Genomic DNA, 24,645 nt, shown 5'->3' on the forward strand with positions numbered 1-24,645 from the left:
CCACTATTCCCATATCTCCGAACACATTAACTCGAACGTTGTTGCCTATCGATGCAGTCAGTACACAGGATAGCACTGGGGATGTACCGGCATTTCGCATATGCCTCATACCATATAACAACATACCAATCCAATCCAACTTAAGACAAATCGGAGAATTCCGGGGTCTCAGATTCACTTCCATAAGCCTGGGATTAAGACAGGCGTCTACCTTAATCCCAGCTTACACAGCAGAGACCAATCTTATATCGCGCACAACCTTAATTCTGTAATGAAAAGGTATCCGATTGGGACGACTGTCGCAGACACGATTCATAAATCCTAAGACCAGCTTGTATATCAACATCCAATGGCAAACTCAAGATATATAGTAGACTGATCCCCCGGCGAGTACTGGAATCAATCGAACTGTGTACAGCAACTTTAATGTCAAGAGTTCTCAACATTTATAGCCTTAATTTCGTTAAATGTGATAAGTACAACACGTTCAACTTCTAGTAGGCCTACCGGTAGGCTAATTAACTCCTGGTTTCTCTGCACGCTGACATCAAAATAATGACCTTGCTCTCTTCAGCATTTGCCTGTATACAATATTCTAAAAACTAGACTTCACATTAAGGAACTGTAATGCTAAAATACCTCTTCAGGTGAACAACAACAACAACATTCCATTTCAACAACAACAACATGAACAAATTTGTCTACAGATCACATTTCTGGTATATAAATACTCTAGTTTGTTAACTCTCATAAATATAGGCTTTACGGAAGCATGAACAATTCGCTCAACATTTACAATCTCCCCTAGCAGGACAACGGATTAACATTTCTCCTGCAAAACGTTATCCATTTACATAAACAATTTTAATTTACATATCTGGAAGCTGATCAGATGATCTTCATGTCCACCATATTTTACATCCTATAGAAGTGTATATGCATGTATACATGTACATCAACCTTTGGACATTTGTCATTTTGTCTCGGACATTTGTCATTTTCGCACTATTGAATTTATCAATATTGTCTCAGACTGTGGCTATTTGTCATATTGTTTCAGTCTCTGGACATTATCTCAGGCTCCAGCCATTTGTCATTTTTTGTCAGTCACTCGACATTTATCACACTGTCTCAGAATTTTGATATATGCCATATTCTCTCGGATTCTGGTTATTTATCACAGGTGTCAGTGTCCAGGTAGTTGTCATGTTCTCTCAGCCTATGGATATTTGTCATATTGTATCCGACTATGAACGTTTGTCACTTTGTCTCAGGCTCTGGATATCTGTCTACACACTTGGCATACTGTCTGACCATAGTAGCCTAATGATGTGTCAGACTGTGGAATTTTTTTATATTGATTGCGAATTTTGACATTTGTCATATTGTTTCAGTCTCTGGACATTTGTCATATTGTCTCAGTCTCTGGACATTTGTCATACTGTCTCAGTCTCTGGACATTTGTCATATTGTTTCAGTCTGTTGTCTGTTGATATTTCTCACATTTTCTCAGGCTCTGGACATTTGTCATATTGTCTCAGTATCTGGACATTTATTACATTGTCTCAGTCTCTAGACATTTGTCACATTGTCTAAAACCCTGGACATTTGTCATATTGTCTCAGACTGGATATTTGTCACAATGACTCAGACTCTGGACTTTTGTCATATTGTCTCAGACTCTGAACATTTGTTACATTGTCTCAGACTCTGGACATTTGTCATATTGTCTAATACTCTAGACATTTGTTACATTGTCTCAACTCTGGACATTTGTTCCATTGTCTCAGACGCATTTGTCATATTGTCTCAGACTCTGGACATCTGTTACATTGTCTCAGGCTCTGGACATTTGTCATGTTGCCTCAAGACTGGACATTTGTCACATCTTCTCAGTTTCTGGACATTTGTCACATTGTGTCAGACTCTGGACATTTGTCATATTGCCTCGCTCCTGGATTGTTACCAAATAATCTCATACTCTAGACATGCCACTGTACACATAGATACACAACACTACAGCGTGACAATGGACTAAGGTATGTCACTTGTCACAGATTTTCATAAATAATATTAAATATTCTGCTACTGTTTCATAATTTCGATCTCAATGTTATACATTTAAAATGGGTCATAAATTATCTCACTGAATGTGTTCAACTAGCACAAAGTGGCAATAAATGTGTAACTATCAATTAAAACATCTAGAGTCAATAACCATGAATTTGTACACATACTCTGTAACAGGACATTTGTACAGGTAATGTTATAGTAAATAAATAAATAAATAAATACAGTAATGGCATAAATAAATAAAATCAAGATACATTATATAAATGTGAACGTACAAACATTACAAAAATCTAATTGAAAAAAAAAAAGAAAAAAAAAAAAAAATAGAGAAGAATTTTTAGGTTTAAATTCAGTTCCACAAAGTGAATTTTGGTCTGAACTCAAAATTTTAAATCAAAACATAAACTTCAACATAATACACATGTACAGGTTACGGCCTCTGTGGTGGAATTTTGACACACTTGTCCTAACATAATGCTTAATTCAGCTTTCCAAATTTTGACTTGTACGGTCTTAAAAAAAAGCATTTAAATTCCACTTTAAATGTTGACTTATTAAGTCAAAACTGGTTTTGTGTAATCGACCTCAAACCTCCATTGTTGTATTTACCCAAATGACCATAAAATTCATCCATGACAAACTTGCCCATTCTGATTCTGAGAGATCTACTGATTTTACAAAGGTGTTTTGAGGTTTGCATGGAACATGGGGTGATATTTTATTGCTTCAGCAACAAAAATAATGTTTTTGACATTTATTTCCCTCTAAAAATGCAGTTGTCGAAATTTTATGCGTTAAAACTATTATTGTAGCATCTGGGAAAACAACACCAGAGAGAATCAGTCAATTCTACTGCATATGCCCATAAAAACTGAAGAACAAATAAAAGCTCCCCCCTGTTTTTAAACCATATATACACATTAAATGTGCATGTTCTCATTGCAGCCAACAGGATCACAAAGCAGTATTAGTCTTAAGTCAGACATAGAATTTACTTCCTTGGCCCATATTTATCAAACGTCTTAAGGCTTAAGTGATATTTGCTTGATAAATACATAATCTATAGCTTATCTTTGAACTTAAGTGATAATTTCCAAATCTGTCACGTAAGTTAACGAACACTCTTAAAGTACTAAAACAAAAACTGTTTACGGTAAGCAAAAATTTGAGAGCAGTAAACACTTTTGAAGTTAAGACAAGTCTGACATAAGTTTAAAACCGTTTCATGATCTCAGGGCCTGAAAACATTAAACATGTCCAGAGGCCTATGTTACATATGAGTACTAAACCAAGTCAGTTTATATATACCTGTCCCTTATTACAATGTTGCTGGGGGACAAATCTGGTATAAGTGGTACATCTTGTATAAGGCTTGATACCTGCTGAATAACAGAACTCTCAGAATGAAAAAAAAAATGAGTAGTTTGGTGATGGACAAAGTTTTAGGTCATGTGTAATAAACAGAGATAACAGTGTGTTATCTGCAACGATGTATCAGCTTGAGTTGTTGGCCATAGGTAAAATGATAAAAATACGGGTATATATTTCCTTTAAACAGAACCTTGTTGGCACACTGTATCACCCTTGTTCTTCACCCATTTCGCATATGAAAGAGCAACTTTCAGCGCAATTTACGAACATTTATAATTTGATTTTGGAGACAAACTGGTTGGATATTGGCCAATTTCAGAGCGTTACAAAAAGTATAATTTTATCAGTCAACACAAAATAGTGCCAGAATTGACGCCACATCAACAATCTTCCAGCCATACTGTGGAGACCTTTAGAATATGTCTGAATAAACACCTTGCCAACATGTGAAAATGTTGAAGAATTACAGTAGTATATTTGGCAATTTAAAAGGGAAACAAATGTTGAAATTCTATCGCTCTTTCTCAATTGTGAGTGTTCACATGATCAACCAATCATATCCGGAAAACCTCAACAAAATATCCGCAAAAATCACATGAACCACATACAATGAAATGTTTAATCCATTAGAATCCAGGACAAACAATCACACAATTGTGTCCTGCACTTCAGTGCCATCAAAATAAATACACAGCGAAGCCTGCGACTTTCTCTCCTCATCTCTCAGAAGAGCTGAGTTCTCGTTAGTTGTGATGGACTCCTGCGATTCGCAGCGGAAGACGTAGGTTTGAGCAACTGGCGATTTGGCGGCCCTTGTTGGACTGGCAGACGGCGATCGCGATCGGATTATACGCGCTCCCTGGCGAGCAATCCTTCCACGCGCTGAACCAATCGGGGCTTGGATGTCGTGGGAAGGGTCATCATGTGACTTGGATCTCTGGACGTACCGAGGTCGGCTACTGGGCTGTAAAAGTGAAAAATGAAAAATCATAGATGTAAAAAACTTTAGGGTTATCCCAGGGATCTATACATTTTACAAGGGTAGGCCCTGTTCCTCCCAATATTGCCAAAATAATGATGTTCTACGGGTAGTTTGATCTAAATACCATCATTGCCATGAAGATACGGCAAGTGGCAAAGCAGTCAACCGTAAAGCACTAGCATCATTTTGCACTGGGACGTGACCCTGTTATAATGATAAAACTCAAAAACTGTGTACTACCCCTTCCTCATAGAACCTGTTCTAAAAAAAGTCACGCCTTTACCTTCACTTCAACTGCCTCGGGGATTGTCTCCACAGAGCGTGCCATTGGTGGATGGTTGTCATGACGACTGAGTGATTGTCGGTTGCCTGACCAGACACCGTCCATGAAGTTTCGAGCAGGAGACTGCTCCCGACTGCTGCAGTCTGTGTCGTCCAGGTCGAGTCCAGCAGTTCGACCTCGTCGTGACATAAAACGGCGTACGCTTGTCGTCTTAGTCTTGTGGGACTTGATCTTGAAGGTTTTGCGACTGCGAGCATCTTGGCGCTGTAGCCTATGAGCCCGAGGCTCTGTCTCTGCGCCACCGCTCTTTGTCGACTTTCCAGAAACTGAAATAAACACACAACAAATCATTAACTTGAGAATACTCTGTGAAACTAAGTCAAGTGAATCAGCAAAACACACTATCCTGTCCTCACCTTCTGGTTTGGGACAGTTGAGAGGCCTGTAGTCATATTTGTCCTTAGTCACTGAATAACTGTTTCCCATGTATTGCCTTGTTTTCATTTGTGAGCACATTGGAGAAGAACATTTTGGTACAAATTGACTGAGTTGCCTTCAATAAACAAAGATATTATTATTATTATTTGTGGACTGTTTTGTCAATTTTTTTTTTATTTTTCGTATTTTTCCCAGGCTTCAACAACTGCAATTTTCGGACAAACTTTCATACTACTCACAGCGGATGTGCTGTCCACATTACTGGCTAATGCCACTACTCTGATTGGTGCTTTACCCTGTACCTTAAAAACTATATGTCAAGATTAATGTATAAAAGTTTACTTTGATTCACACAGTTTTGCTTGCACATTTAATGTAAGATATGGTATAAAATAAACACTGAGTAAAATAATAATTTCAATTCACAGAATTCTTGAAGGACTTATTAAAAAGTCAGTAACTTAATCCTAATTTGTGGTATTGTACTTGAAGTTAAACACTAATTTCTCAATGTTCAGAGGACCGAGCCTTCATTACAACACCACATAAAACCACTTCCCCCACCCCGCCTCATACACGCACTAAATAGGGCTTTAAAACCACCACCCCAACCCCAACCAATCACCCACCTGTCCTGACAGGTCCTGTGGTGCCCTCATTCTCATACAGGATATCAGCTGGAGCATCCCCACTGTCGCCGCTGTGCTGTTTGCTGACAAACTGACGGAAACAGATCGACGGCTGTCGTTGTAGAACTGGAGATGCAGCAACTGTAGTATCTGTTTTAGAAATTTGAAAAATGATAAGTTTTCCTGAAACTTTCCAAAGAGCCAAGTTTTTTAAATGATGACGCTCTTAAATTCAATGACCAGGGCTGGGGTTGATTTATTTATTTATTTCTTTGATTGGCGTTTTACGTAGTACTCAAGAATATTTCACTTATACAACGGCGGCCAGCATTATATTTTGGGAGGAAACGGGGTAGACCCTGAGGGAAAACCACGACCATCTGCGGGTTGCTGAAAGGCCTTCCTACGCAGAGAGAAGAGGAAGCCAGCATGAACTTGAACTCACAGCAACTGCATTAGTGAGGGGCTTCTGGGTCATTGTGCTGCGCTGGCGTTCTAATCCCCTCAGCCATGGAGGCCCCTACATAGCTGAGATTGAACCTCCCCCCCCCCCCCACATCCTGTGTGCACACGACTAAGAGACAAGCGTCATAATAACTGTGCACCCTGTCAAGCTGATGAGTTACCTAGTGCAGTTATATCGTCCTCTTGCACACTCTGCACTCTGCTGAACTTCTCCAGGATACGACTGCCCTCGCGCGCAATGATGCGCTTACTGGAATGCTGACGGTTAAGGAGAGGACTGCCCCCTGCTGTGTCCACGCTTGACCCCCGGGCCAGGGTCCTGACAGGCACTCCGGTGCTGGAACTGGACTGAGACAGAATTGTGGCTACAAACAGAAACATACACAATGTTTTAAATGTTTCACAAATATTTGACAGAATTTTGGAAGAAACCTTGAATTACAAACACATGCAGTTTTACATGTGGAAAATATTGGGCTGAATTTCAATTTGTTTATTTTCGGCGTTAATAGTTTTATTACTACAAAACTAGACAATATTTTGCAATTCTCTGCTCTAGGACATTTGCATCATACACATGAAAAATTATCTTTTAAGCCACTTGAATACATGTATTTAATCAAGCTTCCTTGGAAGGAAACAAATAATGAAGATATCGGTCACAGCTTCTTAAAACATAAGTGATGAATAATACAAATATAAATCTTAATTTTAATACTTTACAGCTGGGTCATTTATCAGGTAAATGTCAGCAACTGTTTGACCAATTTGCTCCAGAGAGAAAAACTTGAATTCCAAAAACAGTATACTTTTACTGCCTTTCTTGACAGCACTAAGTCAAAATGATTGTTGACACGATGATCCTGGGATAAAACACATAGGGTTTGATCAGGTGATCTCCAAGAGAAAACACCTGAGTTCCACTAAACTGTGCCTTTACTGGGTCTCTTGCTAATGGTAGCTAACATGAGTTTGGTTAGGTGATCTCCAAGAGAAAACACGTAAGTACCACTAAAGGATACTTTTTAAACTCGGTCTCTTGCTAATGGTAGCCAACATGAGTTTGATTTTGATTTGTTTAGTTCCACCTGAGTTTCACTATTATAAACAGGGCCTTTACTGGGTCTCTTGTCAATGGTACTTAAAACAGGTTTGATCACTTAATTTTCAAAAGAAAACACCTGAGTCCCACAAAAGAGTACCTTTTATAGTTGGTCTCTTGCTGATAGTACCTGGAAACAAGGATTTGATTTTGATTTGTTTAGTTCCATCTGAGTTTCACTATTATAAACCGTGCCTTTACTGGGTCTCTTGCCAATAGTGCGTAACACAGGTTTGACCACTTAATCTTCAAAACACCCGAGTTCCACTAAACAGTACCTTTACTTGGTCTCTTCCCAATGGTAGCTAACATGGGTTTAGGAGGGTTGATGTCAGGGGGTACTTCAGAGATGCTCATCCTCTGACGATGGTCAAACGCTTGAGAATGGTCTGAGCGGTCAGTTGCCATAGTAGCAGTTCGTGGTCGATATTCTGTAACAGATGAACGTTTGTAGCTTTACTGGTACAAAATAACATGTTTGTATTTTCAATGACACAGCCACAGTCAAATCATGAAGAGTTTGTACCCAATCTTAACTAATTGATCAAAGGTCAAATGCCTTCAGCAAAAACGTACAAAAATCACGGTGAGATGGTCAAATCCAATTTGTCTATTTTCAGTACACTGCAAAAGCTGCAAATTTATTTATTTATTTCATTGGTATTTTACACTCTACTTAAGAATATTTGACTTATACGACAGCACCCAGCATTATGGCAGGAGCAAACCAGACAGAGTCCGGGAGAAACCCACGACGATCCGCAGGTTGCTGACAGACTTTCCAGACACGGACAGGAAGCCAACATGAGGTGGACTTGAACTTAAACCGACCACATCGGTGATCCAGAGGTTCCTGGGACATTGCACTGCGTTGATGTGCTAACCACCTCAGCCAAAGTTGACCTCATATACTGATGTACTGGACTAATTCTGTATCAGACATGAAAATGCGTCTCCTGGCAGAACTGTCCAACTGCAGCATTTTACATCTGTAAATAATGTGTCTGCACACAGGTGTATCAAATTCCTGAGGAAAATAAATAACACACCTTAATAAAAAGCAAATAAAAACAGCTGAAAAAAAAACCATCTTTGGTCATCGTCATGCAATTGCTGCTTCACTTAATTCTGAAACAGGCTTACATATGAAGAACTGTGCACCTATTCCACAAACTTGTCATTCCTGCAGCAATTTCTGACTACAAAAAAATCAATTCCAGGCAACTGTATGTAAAACATGCAGGAAAACGATAAAGGCTAGTGTAATGACAAACCAGAGTGGAACCAAAACTGAACATAGCCTTATGTCCATCATGAAACCTATGTGTACCTGCATGTCCAAAACTAAGAAAAAAAAATTCACGGGTCTAATATACACATGTGTTTTTTATACAAGCAATCTAATTAAATTCAGTTGGCACATAAAGTATACAAGTGAATATGACAGAATATTTGTCTAAAATACAAGTAATAACCATAATTCACTCTAACGAAAGTAATTACATTCAACAGGTATCCAGGAAGCTAATGATCATAATGAGTCGAAAAAATGACCAAATATATATATATATATATATAAATATATTTATTTGTTTTCAAATTTTTTAATCTTGACTAGTTCAAACAAATTCAAGAACAAATTTCCATTGCATTTCCTGGCAAGACCCCTATTCTACATTAAAATTTTTTTTTTAAAATTTATTCACATGCAAATTAACAATGTGGTCTTCATGCAACGATTTTGTGGGAAAATACTGCAGATTTACAATTCACATACTGGTGCTTGTCCCTTTAACAGGAGTATCCTAACCTTAATAGAGAGAATTCACACTATCACATATACACTAAAGGATAATGACATAATCACTTAATGCAGTCACTTCCTGCATGTGGGAAGGTCTGCCAGCAACCTGCGGATGGTCGTAGGCTTTCCTTAAAACGGTTTCCTCCCAACATGCTGACCTCTGTCATATAAGTGAAATATTCTTGAGTACGGTGTAATGAAACACCTATCAAACGAATAAATCAACTTAATGCTGTCTCCATGACGTATATCCATAGTACAATGAATATGAGCTGACACACATCAGTACAGACACAAACTATGTTGCAAAGTATAAAAGTAGTTTTAATTCTTTCTGCTTTTGAGTTGCAAGGAAACTATTTTCATGTCCTTACTGCTGTATCAGTTAGTAAAATGGAGTTAAATTTCTGAATGAAAAATGAGTGTGAAGCAGAATTTACTAAGAATCAAGTTATTCCTACAGAAAAAAAAACCACGTAAGTTCTGACACAAAAAAGCAAATCAGAAGATTTTTCACAAAAAAGTTCCTGTTATCCTATTTGTATCTGTATATGTAGATGTAGTCTTGTGAAAACTCTCTATTATCTCACTGATTAACATATATTTATCTATGTGTACAAATGTTTTGTTTTCTACATTGACTGCAGTGAACGAAAGATAATCATGAGAAATCATCCAAACAGAAGAAGACAACTACGTCAGTGCATCAGTCTCATACATTTCTGTGACATTCTACACCAGTTTTACAAAAGCCTACCATCAAAGGTATCCAAAAAACAGTCGGGGCAAGAATCTGAAAGAGACGGGGATACAACTGTGCCAAAAAGTTCGTCAAATACACACCACACAATATCAACTACACATATAATCCGTATAAAATACCACAAACATTGCTGACACATTCAAGCAGTGTTTGTTTGCTTTAGATTATGATACCATTTTTAATACCTGCACTGTATTTCTAGTCATAAAAAGACGGTGTTTCCTTGTAGCAAGCTGGTATCAATGCAGACATATTCATAGTGCTACCTCACTGAAATGCCATACTGAAGACACCAGACTCACACAGTCATACCCTAAACTGATACCGTGCCACTCAGTGATCTATTTCACAACTGTGGTTCAAGAACAAACTGACTTAATATTTATTTATTTGATACGATTGTTGTTAAACGCCACACTCAAGAATTTTTGACCTAAACAATTGAGATCACTTTTATGGGAGAAGGAAACGAGAGTGTCTGGAGGTAAATTACAGATCATTGTCAGTGTAAAATTTTAACTGATTCAGCCTTCGATAAATTAAAAGAAAAATATTTTCAGATGAATTTGTGAGTATAAATGTCACTGGAGAATTTCTTCACTTGTGATGCAAGGATACCTGTACATATATTCACCGCATATTAGGGGGAAACAAGTGGTCTTCAATGAATATTTACCGGCCCCGATAGCACAGTTAGTAGAGCGTCCGCATTGGGAGCGGTAGATCCAGGGTAAATCCTGGGTCGAGTCACCTAAGACCTTTATAGAGGAAGCTGTAACTTCCTCGCTTGGTGTTCAGCATGAAGGGATAGTGCAACAACTGGTTGACCCATATCAGTATAATGGCTCGAGCGGGGGTGCTTACTTGCCTTTGGTAAGTCATCTCAGTGAAGCAACACTAGATAAAAGAGCAGTGGAAATCTGTCCTGCAACAAGGAGGCACATTTCATGCACACTAAGCATTCCTTCGTCGTCATGTGATTGAAAAATTGTTGAGTACGACGTTAAACCCCAAGCACTCACTCACTCAATGAATATTTAGATTGCGCAAATGAACACATGGTGTCACTAACAGCTTGTTTTCACCAAGGCCCCAGAATGCAGAGAGAACCAGGGAAGCTACATATTCCCTGTCCAACGGGCTGATTGACAGCACCTGTACTGATTAATTACTTCAAAGCTAAAGGTATGACATGGAGTCAGCAGGTATGACATGGAGTCAGCAGGTATGACATGGAGTCAGCAGGTATGACATGGAGTCAGCAGGTGTGACATGGAGTCAGCAGGTATGACATGGAGTCAGCAGGTGTGACATGGAGTCAGCAGCTTGAACTCAGTAAATCGTCAAGATCCATCATCCTGAAAATTTGTTTTGTTTTCGCGACACTCAATGCTCTGATCCACCAGTTTAAAAACTTTCGTCTACGCATAAAGTTCTAGGCATGAAACAGTTAGGTCCGATTTCAGGCTGCTCTTCTGAAATCATCTTCCTGTACACAAGAAATTTACCGGCAAATGTGCAAGTAAAATATTCACCTTACCATCACCTGATATTAAAATGGCAGTTCATTAGACGCAAAATCACAGAGACCCATACCTGTACTGAAATTACAACTTTAACATGCAAACTAATATAAACATCAAAAAAGATGCAAAAAATCCTTCAAAATGGAGGAAAAAATGGTATATATTTTCGTTCCCCTATAATTACCAAGCATTTTTAGTTCCAACATTTCGGTATTATTTTTCTCAACTCATCAACTATGTCTTTTAAGTAACATAATACTTTTAGTTTTATTGTAATTAAGTTTTATATTTGGATTTCCACCTTTACAAATAGTATCCCATACACGCCATGATGCAAAGAACCTGTTTGAGCTAGGTGTGGCTTCTACATGTACATGTAAGCCTTCAACCTTTTCAGCCAATACAGGGTTCTTCCAATGGAGTTTATGCATACAATTATTATCAAAAATGATGCTACTAGTTATTTGCTTGTGTCATTGAAGATGTTACATGTAGCTACACAAAACTGTGTAGATTATTTCTCTACGCCCCACAGTTCTCGCAGAATGTTTCAAAATGTTAGTTGAAGAGAGGGTGAAAGAGCTGAAGAATTAGACTACTAGTATGTGTCTTTCATATTTGGTCTTTTCATAAGTACCACATTTGTTTCACTACCGCCTCTAACAGAGATCATGTTCTTGCCAGTCTTTGTCCGTCAGCAACATTGCAGTAAAGTCTATACTGGGTTTTTACATAAAATGTTTAACCAGGTTGACCTTACACTAGAGTAATCTGGATCTCTCAGTTTTTTTTTCAATACTTTCCGATCACACAGACTGTCTTCCCACAGGATTACCAGGACATTTACGCACAAGCATGCAGGTGATGGACAAGATGACAAAAAACAACCACAACAAATGTTTAGCTTTATTTTCGGATAAATGAAATAACTGAGGACCAGATAAACTTCATCTGCTGATACAAGATGTTGAGTTTTTGCCACAACCTGAGAATCTTATTTATTTGATTGGTGTTTTATGCCATACTCAAGAATATTTCCATTACACGGTGGCAACCAGCATTATGGTGGGAGGAAGACAGGCAGAGCCTAGAGGGAATCCATGACTATCCGCACCTTGCTGGCAAACTTTCCCACTTGCGACCTTTGTTTACAAGTAATCACTCTTCTACACAACCTTTAAACTGACCAATCTGCATGCAACTTTTGGCTGTGACAAGCTGCTCTATCACTCACTGTCTGTCTGTCTGTCTGTGGGTCAGTCAAATGGCTGGTCAAATTTAAAGGAAAAGACAACATAAAACTGATGCCAAAATTAGATGAAAGAGCATCAAAACTTATTTGCAAATATTTTTTTTTTTGTTCAAGAGGAAAGGGTTTTTGAAAATATTTTGTATGGTGGGTATTTGAGACCAACTTTTGGTATTTATCATTGTTGCACATTAATGTTCTAAATAAGGATGTGATGCTTGTCTAATAAATTTATTTGAATGTAAATTTGTTGTTCATATCGAAACATAGGCATTTAACCTCAATTATGATAATATTTATGAACATATTAAAAATATAAAAATGATCCAAATTGAGGTTTAATACATTTGTTAGCTGGAAAGAACAAAATCTAGAGCAAAAATATTTATTAAACCTGTCTTACATCCTCATTTACGACATTATCAAACAAAGACTATAAATATCAAAAGGTGGTCCCAATTACCCACCGCACAAAATTATTTTGAAGTGTCTTTTTCTCCTCAAGTAAAAATCGGAAAAAATATTGAAGACCACATTTAGTCATAACTTTTCGCACTCTTTCATATGAACTTTATGTCATTTTACTGTTTTCTCCACCTTTAACATGGGGCTGAGTGGAAGTGGACATTTGCTTTTTGCAGGATGTCCCACCTACTTTAACATTTGCACTTGAATGATTACAACACCAACCTTTCCACAAAAAAACCTATATATTTAAAGTCTTAAAATCAGTCACATGCACAGGTTTGAACATTTAGACCTAAGAACATACAGCTATGAAATAAGTTTGGCTTTTTCCTTCACCTTTACAAAGTTATCTTTCATTTCATTCCCTGTTAGCCAGTGCCACAGGCAAAGGAAATGTGAAACTAATACGCATTCGATATTAGGCTAAATATTCCACTTGCTTTAATGTATTACCTACATCAGTAGTATTAAAAGTAATATTACAGCTCGTCTTACCAACATCAAACAAGACAAGTTAACATTATTCACATTTCAATTCCAATTCTTGGCATCAATTTGGCTATTTATACCCTGTAAAAAGCCCAAGAAAAATCTTATTTTTGTGTTGTGTAGAATGCATTCAAGAATATTTTACTTACTTCAACCTTTTCCAGCTAAAGCAATTTTTTCAGTGCAATTCACGGATACAATTATGCTGAAAATGATGCTAAATATGATTTGCTCCTATCATTAAAGACGTAAGCCTCATATAACTGTACAAATTATTTCTCTGCACCCCACAGTTCTCTCAGAATGTTTGGAAATATTGATTGCAGGGGAGGTTGAAAAGGCTGACGAATTATTTATTTTATTTATCTGATTGGTGTTTGATGACACAATCAAGAATATTCCACTTATGTGACTGCGGCCAGCCTTATGGTGAGAGGAAACCAGACAGAGCCCTACGGGGGAAACCTAGGACCATCCGCAGGTTGCTGGCAAACCTTCCCAACTATGTCCGGAGAGGAAGCCAGCATAACAGGGACTTGAATTCACAGTGACCGCATTGGTGGGAGGCTTCTGGGTCATTACGCCGCGCTAGCGCACTAACCAATTGAACCATGTAGGCCCCAGTTGAAGACTTGGGGCATATGGCAAGATTTCTACACTGGCCTTTGGTATTAAAATGACAAATGGTCCTTTTAATCTGTCGATTGCCCATTGAAGAATTCAAGAATGTGTCCTACTGTTTTAAAGGCAAGCATCTTAAACCAGCTGGCCATAAATCTTTCCACCATACTGAAGAATTTTTCCTTTCATATGAATTAATATTTCATATGGTCAATAAATTAGTACATGAAATCAGAGTAAAATCCAGCTACCTTTAACAAATTAGACTGACATACTTTTCCATGAGTGAAATATACCATGCAGTGGTCTCTGGTGAACTTTATGTAAGACTACACAAAGAGCACCACTGACTAATTACTACAACAAAGGAAGCAGGAAAATGTGAATTAAAACTAAAAACAAAGTTCTCATTATCCTATTACACAGCGCCCAGTAAAACGCATGAACACAATTTTTAGAACATGTGAAGGGCATTATTCAGAAAATGTTATCTACAGCACATAATCAAGTTGTAGAAAGCTGCACAAAACTTGTAGCAAACCTCCTAAAGTCAAAACTGTAACTGTGCCAGATTTGAACACCCAGCACAACTATCATTTGAGATGCCCACTGGTACCTAAAAGTTCCACATTATTTTATTTTATTTATTTATTTATTTTTTTTGACAACACAAAACACTACACTAGTGCACAATTATAAACGAGTAAGAGTGTGCACTCAAAAGCTGAGAATCCTACCATCTAAGGCATCCGACACACCTCTTTGATAATAGTCTGAAAGAAAGGGCAGTAACTCTTAGTAATAATCTGAGAAAAGGGCAATAACTCTGATAGTAGTCTGAAAGCAAGGGAAGTAACTCTTAGTAATAGTCTGAGGAAATGGCAATAACTTTGATAATGGCCTGCAAGCAAGGGCAGTAACTCTTAGTAATAGTATGAGGAAATGGCAATAACTTTGATAATAGTCTGCAAGAAAGGGCAGTAAGTCTTAGTAATAGTCTGAGGAAAGGGCAATAACTGAGGACTAATCTGAAGTGCAGTGACTCTTGACCTCTGACACAAATAGAGGATCATCAGAAATAAACATATATAAACCGTAGGGCATAAAATAGGAATGTTAACATGTAAAACACTAGACAGGGCTACATTAAATATACAAGACAGGGCCGAATACAGATTTCTTGATGCCTTTTGGGGTTCCATAATTTTAGGTAAAAATCAAGAAATAGTTGAAATGTGTTGAATATGTACATCTATGTACATTTTTATTTAAATTTCGCTTCAATTCTGGCTTTATTTTGAGTCATTCTATCTGAGATTAAACGAATGTCTGCATTAGACCCTGTATGATATGGAAAAGTTTGCAACTCATCATCCTAAAAATGATGTGAAGACAAACTGAAGAAATCACCACAAAGCGTCAAAACTTAAAGAGCCACTTCAATGCTGAAATCTGACATGAAAACGACCATTCCTTAAAATGGCTTCAAATCCCGCAATAAATGTAAAACAAATTAATTCTGAGAACTAATGTCACATTTTAAATATGCAAAATTTATGCAAGGAGCAAAGTTGATTTTCAAACTCTACCTAAGCCTAGGTATTTTGTGGCACGATCTTTATTTTCAATGCCCGAGGAGTATATAACAATAAATATAAAAACTTCAAAAACATCACGAAAAACAAAAATGAGGATTATCCTTACAATTTGTCCTGCTGAAGGCATATTTACAAGATCAGAAAGCCCAGAAAAACAGGAAAATCATATGGAGATTGGACAAAACACCAAAGTGGATTTTCAGTTCCATTTTCAGTCCTTTTTTGAATTTTTGTCTAGAGTCAGCTCACAAATAAAACACAAAATAATATTGTTGTTCTTGGTTAAGCTGCTTTTAATTTTTTCACTACCTCATGTGATATCAATATTTCAGTCTGGTGTCTCAGCAACACTGGAGTAGCTCTTTTAGTAAAGCTTAGATTAGTAAAGTAAAAAGACGCTCACATTACAGGAAGAATTTATGTATGCAAACGTACCACCATACACCCCTACACCGCCCGCAGAAGTAATCTCTTCCTTGATCTGACGTAACTCTGTGGCCAACTGAACTAGGACACTCCCATTACAGCGTGGGTGAGGCAGATTCCCCGTGATCTTCTCTTTAATGGTCTGCTGCAGGAAGTACTCTTGAGCTGTATCGCAGTTTACCTTCATCATCTGAATCACAACGTCCTTGATCAGTTCTTGTTATTTTTATTGATACTTTTTTTAACTTATGGGCCCGTATGTTTGACAATTTTCACCAGACTTGAAACTGATTCCCGCAGATACACTTTACTGGAATCCACCAGTACCTAGTTCACATCTAGTATTTCTTGTTTTGGAGGGCCTCTGAGAAGAACAGTTTCGTAGCCGACAGAGTATTAAATGTCACATATAGCATGGTTGTCATATTGTCATTAAATGAAAATATATGGTATCACAAAGCTCTTGCTCTCAGTGAAAACTTTTAATGCATGTAAAAGTGATCAGATTTTTTGGCCTTTATCACTGGAATCTAATGTGATAGTTTTGCTTAATGAGTTTAGACCAGTATCAGATTCTTGAAGTCCTGTTGCATGTAAAGCCCTGACTTAAATTACCCCTAAGTGACCACAAATTTTGACCATGACTAACTTGCCAATATTTCCATATTTTGAGGGTTCTATTTTTAATTCTGTTTTGAGGTTTGCTTGGGACATGGGATGATATTCTGCTCGAAAATTTGTAAGTTTCAGCACGAAAAAAAATATTTTGTGACAATGCCTCTCAAAATGCACTTCTGTTGGCCAAATTTTAGGTCACTGAGGGTATTTTACTCCACTGATGTTCAACCCCTGTTTACACAGGATTTTTTACACTTATACGATGGCGGTCAGGCTTATGGGTGAAGAAAATTGGATTGCCTGGACTGTCCAGAGTGAACCAGCACCAATTTGTCAGACACCTGACAATGAAGGCACCAGTCATTACGTTGAGAGTTCAAGTCTAGCTCATGCTGACTTCCTCTCCAGTTGTACGTGGGGAAGGTCTGTCAGCAACCTGCGCATGGTCGTGGGTGTCCCCGGCCTCTAATAAACTAAAGATGTGGCCAAAGTAGTGAGATCTAGATTTGATATGCGGACATTATGTCACAGGCTGATAGAGGCAATTGAACAAAAAAATGCTGACTTCAATACCTTGAACTCGATGAATGGCTGGAGCTGAAGGAAGATGGAGGGCCTATGAGTGACGACAAAGTCAAGGAATTTCCACAAAGGCAGGCCACCTGGTGACAGAATAGAGAATCAAATCAAGGCTGATAACTGTGAGTCAGGAGTATTTCACATGATACTGGCCTGTAATTATGAACTTTCAGAAGAGTGAGTGAGTGAGTGCTTGGAGTTTAACATTGTACTCAACAATTTTCAGTCATATGACGACAAAGGAGTCCTTAGGGTGTACGTAATGTACCTCCTTGTCGCAGGACGGATTTGCACCACTCTTTTATCTAGTGCTGCTTCACTGAGGCGCCTTGCCGAAGGCAAGTAAGTTGCCCTGCCCGAGCCATTATACTGATACAGGTCAACCAGTCGTTGCACTATCCCCTTCATGCTGAACGCAACTTTTAGAAGAGCTTGAACTATTAAAGATGATACTTCTGATGTCAACACTTTTTCTTTCTAGACAAGAAATTAAATTTCACCCCCAAAATAATATAATTTGGATGAATCAATCAGAACAAAGGAAAATGTGCCACTTGAAAAAGATAAACTTCATACGAAATGCAAAAAAAATTACATATGGTACACAGAGTTTAGAATGGCTGACTAAGTAGGTGCTAAGCTGGTCCAGAGTTCTCACTAACTTCATCAACAATGTGATTTCTGCAAACTTTTGAGCGAGTGAGTGCTTGGGGGTTAACGTCGTACTCAGCTAATTTTTCAGCCATATGACGACGAAGGAATCCTTAGAGTGCATGTAATGTGCCTCCTTGTTGCAGGACAGATTTCCACCGTTCTTTTATCTAGTGCTGCTTCACTGAGACGCCTTACCGAAGGCAAGTAAGTTGCCCTGCCCGAGTCATCATACTGATACGGGTCAACCAATCGTTGCACTATCCCCTTCATGCTGAACACCAAGCGAGGAAGTTACAAATTCCTCTTTTAAGGTCTTAGGTGTAACTTGATCCAGGATTGACCCTGGACCTACCGCTCCCGAAGCGGACGCTCTACCAACTGTGCTATCGGGGCCGGTGCAAAGTTTTGACAACTGATGGAAAATATAAGTAAAAAGGTGAGTTATAAAATATGCCGTTAAAATGAAATAAAAAAAACAAAAATTTTTTGACATAGCTTGACATTTCCTTTAAAACCATAATCTTCATTTTGGGGTTTCCTTTGATGTATCCTTTAAGGTCAACTAGTGTCAACCTCTGAGGACCAGCATATCCTCACTAGTTCTGTATAAACATGTGCTTCCAAACACACTGCTTACCATTATTAGAGCCAGCTATTTCGTGCACACATTTGGTAACTTTGTGCCATTCAGGAGCCAGCTGCTTGTCAAAACACACCATCAGGATTTCCAAACCTAAAACACAAATTGAAAAGTTATACTACATGAAATTATTGTTCCGTGTGGACTTATAAAATTATACTTTTTGTGAAGCCAAGACACTGACAAATCCAACAAATGCAGTTTTGTCTTCAAAATCAAATTTAAAATGTGCAGAAATAGCCATGAAAGTTGCAAAATGGTTGAGAAATTAGAATACATGAAAACTAGAGACAACATGAAAACCAGAGGCTGTGTTAATAAGAGTATGCGAAACACATAACATAACACAATTACTCTAGCGCTGCCTCACTGAAATGCCATGCTGAAGATATCAGACACGATGCCCCACCCAGCTACAATATACTGACCGATCGACCAGTGGCCTGTTTCTCTTATGCTGAGAGCTAAATGAGGTAGTGCCAAGATTACTGATGATGTTAGTCTTGCGTATGACTTTATTTGGGATATTACTGATGATGTTAGTCTTGCGTATGACTTTATTTGGGATATTACCAATGATGTTAGTCTTGCGTTTGACTTTATCTGGGATATCACCGATGATGTTAGTCTTGCGTTTGACTTTATTTGGGATATCACCGATGATGTTAGTCTTGCGTATGACTTTATCTGGGATATCACCGATGATGTTAGTCTTGCGTATGACTTTATTTGGGATATCACCGATGATGTTAGTCTTGCGTATGACTTTATTTGGGATATTACCAATGATGTTAGTCTTGCGTATGACTTTATTTGGGATATCACCGATGATGTTAGTCTTGCGTATGACTTTATTTGGGATATCACCGATGATGTTAGTCTTGCGTATGACTTTATTTGGGATATCACCGATGATGTTAGTCTTGCGTATGACTTTATTTGGGATATCACCGATGATGTTAGTCTTGCGTTTGACTTTATTTGGGATATTACCGATGATGTTAGTCTTGCGTATGACTTTATTTGGGATATCACCGATGATGTTAGTCTTGCGTATGACTTTATTTGGGATATCACCGATGATGTTAGTCTTGCGTATGACTTTATTTGGGATATCACTGATGATGTTAGTCTTTCGTTTGACTTTATTTGGGATATTACTGATGATGTTAGCCTTGCGTATGACTTTATTTGGGATATTACCAATGATGTTAGTCTTGCGTTTGACTTTATTTGGGATATCACCGATGATGTTAGTCTTGCGTATGACTTTATTTGGGATATCACCGATGATGTTAGTCTTTCGTTTGACATTATTTGGGATATCACCGATGATGTTAGTCTTGCGTATGACTTTATTTGGGATATTACCAATGATGTTAGTCTTGCGTTTGACTTTATTTGGGATATTACCAATGATGTTAGTCTTGCGTATGACTTTATTTGGGATATCACCGATGATGTTAGTCTTGCGTATGACTTTATCTGGGATATCACCGATGATGTTAGTCTTGCGTATGACTTTATTTGGGATATCACCGATGATGTTAGTCTTGCGTATGACTTTATTTGGGATATTACCAATGATGTTAGTCTTGCGTTTGACTTTATTTGGGATATCACCGATGATGTTAGTCTTGCGTATGACTTTATTTGGGATATCACCGATGATGTTAGTCTTGCGTATGACTTTATTTGGGATATCACCGATGATGTTAGTCTTGCGTATGACTTTATTTGGGATATCACCGATGATGTTAGTCTTTCGTTTGACTTTATTTGGGATATTACTGATGATGTTAGTCTTGTGTTTGACTTTATTTGGGATATTACCAATGATGTTAGTCTTGCGTATGACTTTATTTGGGATATTACTGATGATGTTAGTCTTGCTTTTGACTTTATTTGGGATATCACCAATGATGTTAGTCTTGCGTATGACTTTATTTGGGATATTACTGATGATGTTAGTCTTGCGTATGACTTTATTTGGGATTGAAGCACGAATACACCGTTTATGAAGCAGATGCTCTATCCACAACACCAATGCTGCCAGTATCAAAGTTGAATCAGGTAAAGCAGCTGTGATTAGCGTTAACTGTTATTTACCAAGGTGAAGGGCCTCCGTGGTAAAGGAGACTCTCACCAGCGATCGCTGTGAGTTCAAGTCCAGCTCATGCTGGCTTCCTCTCCAGCAACCTGCGGATGGTCGTGGGTTTCTCCTGGGCTTTGCCTGGTTTCCTCCTGCCATAATGCTGGCTGCCGTCGTATAAGTGAAGTAAAACACCAATCAAATAAATAAATCAATAAATATTTACCCAGGTAAGCTGTCTGTAAGACCAGCTCAGATGCATTCTTTAGATACACTTTGTCAGAGTGGGATATACTGTTAGACCGGCTGTGTTCGTTAAGGGACAGGTGATGGCTACTCTTCGTGGATGAGTTGGAATGACTGGGAGGCTTGGCTGGAGGGTTGAGAGCATTCACCAAAATGGTCAGTCCAAACGCAATATCCACTGGCCGAATTTTGGGAGAATCTGACAAAAAAAAAACCAAATACATTAATAATCAGTATTTGAAACAAGCACACTGTTTTCGTGTAAACTGCTTTCGCCTTAGAAATACTGTTTCTCAAAGCAATTTTTATGCCAATTTCAGGAAACAGCTAAGAAGAATTTTTGTATTTACATATATTGGGACATATCCTAAACTGTATAGTAAGAAATAAAAAAGCAATGTATCACATATCCTTTAACTAGTTTTATATTTTATTTCCTTATTTGATTGGTGTTTTACGCCGTACTCAAGATTATTTCACTTATACCACGGCGGACAGCATTATGATAGGAGGAAACCAGGCAGAGCCCGTTGGAAACCCACGACCATCCGCAGGTTGCTGACAGACCTTCCCACGTACGCAACTAGTTTTAAGTGGCCTTCTCAGTCACCTTCACTTCACTTTACTGATACCCTTAACGCCAACAATTTTCTGATAAGAAATTAATCAAACTTCGCAAAAAGACTCTTCAGTGGCCCAATAAGGAGGCTGGTGAATCGATGTGTGGTCAAAAGTCAAATGTGTCACTTAGAAAAAAAAAAACCATGTATATTTTTTCGTGTGAATATATATACAAAAATATAAAGTAGTGATCTGTCCTCTGTTTTAGTGGTGACACTCACCTCGTCTGCCTGACCCCACCCTGACACAAAGAGGGAGCACAAAGTTCACCAGCATGTTGAGGCATCGCTCCTGGGTAGGGAAGACTGACAGACCCCCACATATGTACTCCAGAGAATACTGCTCCTGGGGGAGAACAAGGGCAGAGAGTTTACGAACGCACCGACTGATTACTGACAGTTTACTGATTGACTGGTGTTTGGAGGTGGGTAGGAAAAACCCATGGAGAGAAATTTTCAATGTACTCTAGAGAGTACTGTTCAGGAACGCATGGATTGACTGACTGATTGACTGGTGTCAAGGGTCAGAGGAAAGCTGTGTTTATTGATTATTTATTTGATTATTTGCTGTGCTCAAGAACGTTCCACTTTATTTATGATAGTTGGTTTATGGGTCAAAGAAATCTTTATCTGTAACAAATCAAGGCTGAAATTTTCATGAAGTATTACTTCATACTCCCATGCTTGATATCAGGTATCAACAAATGCCTTGAGGAAGGGAAAATTCTCAGTGTTAACAGAATAACCCTTTGAACAAAAATTGCAATTCAATTCAGTTAGGAAAGAAACTAACTTCTTGTTAAAAATGACAGCAAGAGCTGGATTTGAACCTTGTATTTCACCACTTTGAAAATTAAATCAAAATATAAAGGATCAAAACACCACAGAGTACAGACCCCTAGCAGTTGCATCTGCATGGCAACAAGCTTGACGACGGCAGAGCAGAAGGTGTGTGGGGGGTTAGAGGTCAAGGTTGATGAGGTGTGGTCGCTACGGTGACTACCCTGGAGTCCTGTCTCTGGGTACGCAGGGCCCGTTGTGGATAGAATAATACTCAGTAACACATTAATCACAGTCTGCCAAAAAAAAAAAAAAATCAAATTCAATTTACTTTGAATTTACTGTTACCTAATTAGAAGGAGAAAATCAATTCATTTAAAAGGATACACAATCGATTCTGATTGGTTGGTGTGAGAGAGAGAAGAGAGTCCAGGCCTAACGCCTAACCTACTAATGCTGAATTTTAGGTATGGTGGAATTGTTTAAGTGTGACTGCGACTGCAGGGTTTAACCCAGGAAATCCTATATCTTGTCAGCCAATCAGTGTGGATGTTACATCTCTATAACACATAGACTGTAATTAGTCCTTTCTGACAGTCCAGTCATGTTAATCAAATATTTAAAATGCTCTTATTGATGAAAGACAGATCCTAAGAGGAAAAACCACTACTTTACGATCAACTCAATCTACGTAGTGTAAAAATATCACGGCTGGTTTATTTCATTTTTTTTTTTGGCATGTCAAACACAAGTTTCTTCATAAATGTGTTTCACATATGTTTCTTGTCAGTAGACTCACAATACTGAACTCATAGCACATAATCCGACCGGTTAATCATTTTTGGGTGTGGCTATGCAGCATTAAAAATCTTGTTTGGATTCAATTTAAACTCACGCCTCTTACCAATTCATTTTAAAAGATGTTCTTATCTGTTCTCCTTCAGGAGAACAGTTGAGTGAGTGAGTGAATGTTTAGGGTATAACGTTGCACTAAACAATTTTTCAGTCATATCATGACGAAGGAGTCCTTAGACTGCATGTAATGTGCATCTTTGTTGCAGGACAGATTTCCTTTGCTCTTTCATATAGTGCCGCTTCACTACGACTCACCGATGGCACGTAAGCCACTCTGCCCAAGCCATTATACTGATACAAGTAAACGAGCTGCAAGGCAGCTACAACTTCCTCTTTTACAGTCTTAGGTGTGACCTGACCCAGGATTGACCCTGGATCTACCACCCCTGAAGCGGACACTTTACCAACTCGGGGCCATTTGGAAAACAGTAGAATTATAAGAATAACTGCTGTATGGCAAAGTTCAAATACATAGAGGATATTGCACAATGAAGATTGGATACTATAAATACTGCTTGAGATGCAATATTTGTGGTGTTTAACCTCCACTATGCAATATTATACATGTATTTACTCATAATACATGTATTTTTAACAATTTGATGATTTTGTGTATTTGAACATTTTTGCGCTGAATGTCCTAAGCTGTAGGCTTTTATAGAATTGTTTATTTGTTAACGTCATACATGACGTCTTCAATGATGTGTTATAGCGCGACGTAGAAATGTCAAAGTTACCTAAACCTGGATGATGATGTCATCATAACTTTTCTTTTCGATGTCTGGGTGTGAGATATCAAAATGAAATAACATTTTTATCCGTGAAGGAATCCTAAACACATTTACTTATATATACAATACACATGTACAGCTGTTAAAAAATGACTTCAGGCTTGAGCATGATATTAAGTTTTAACTAGCATTAAACTTTACAGTAGTGATCTATGTCAAGAAAGGTGTGTGATTTTTATAACGCTGATATTGATCGAAAGGTTACTCTGACACGCTCATACATCCGCATTATATGAGTTTAAAACACGTGTATGTACCTATATCGGAGTTGTGCAGTTTTCAGACAGGTGATATCACTCTGCGACGGTACAGTACTCTCGTCTGAAACGCGATTTCATCCAACAGAGAGCAATCGCCAACTTGTCGTCAAAATTGCAGTCATGAAATTTAATTGGAAAGGATACGCAAGTTCCTGTTGCAATCATGAATCTGTATTTCGCAATCTTTAAAACTCGCGATTGAAAAGCTCGAAAATTTTGGCTA

At 38.1% G+C, this 24,645-nt stretch overlaps 1 protein-coding gene across 1 annotated transcript in view; it reads right to left on the reverse strand.

Annotated features, from left to right (window-relative positions):
* Positions 1-2,392: 2,392 nt before the first annotated feature.
* LOC135480427 (protein unc-80 homolog) overlaps positions 2,393-24,645 on the reverse strand; it is a 100,042-nt gene continuing 77,789 nt past the window's right edge. The window contains exons 47-57 of the mRNA XM_064760257.1: positions 22,633-22,812; positions 21,959-22,082; positions 21,097-21,315; positions 18,776-18,871; positions 17,479-17,567; positions 16,297-16,477; positions 7,622-7,774; positions 6,403-6,606; positions 5,777-5,926; positions 4,710-5,035; positions 2,393-4,408 (exon numbers count right to left, since the gene is read on the reverse strand). Of these exons, the coding sequence (XP_064616327.1) occupies positions 4,091-4,408; positions 4,710-5,035; positions 5,777-5,926; positions 6,403-6,606; positions 7,622-7,774; positions 16,297-16,477; positions 17,479-17,567; positions 18,776-18,871; positions 21,097-21,315; positions 21,959-22,082; positions 22,633-22,812 (2,040 nt within the window). The 3' untranslated portion in view covers positions 2,393-4,090. The remainder of the gene's footprint in view (positions 4,409-4,709; positions 5,036-5,776; positions 5,927-6,402; positions 6,607-7,621; positions 7,775-16,296; positions 16,478-17,478; positions 17,568-18,775; positions 18,872-21,096; positions 21,316-21,958; positions 22,083-22,632; positions 22,813-24,645) is intronic.

Source organism: Liolophura sinensis, chromosome 13, assembly GCF_032854445.1.
Source record: "Liolophura sinensis isolate JHLJ2023 chromosome 13, CUHK_Ljap_v2, whole genome shotgun sequence".
NCBI classification, from domain to species: Eukaryota; Metazoa; Mollusca; class Polyplacophora; order Chitonida; family Chitonidae; genus Liolophura; species Liolophura sinensis.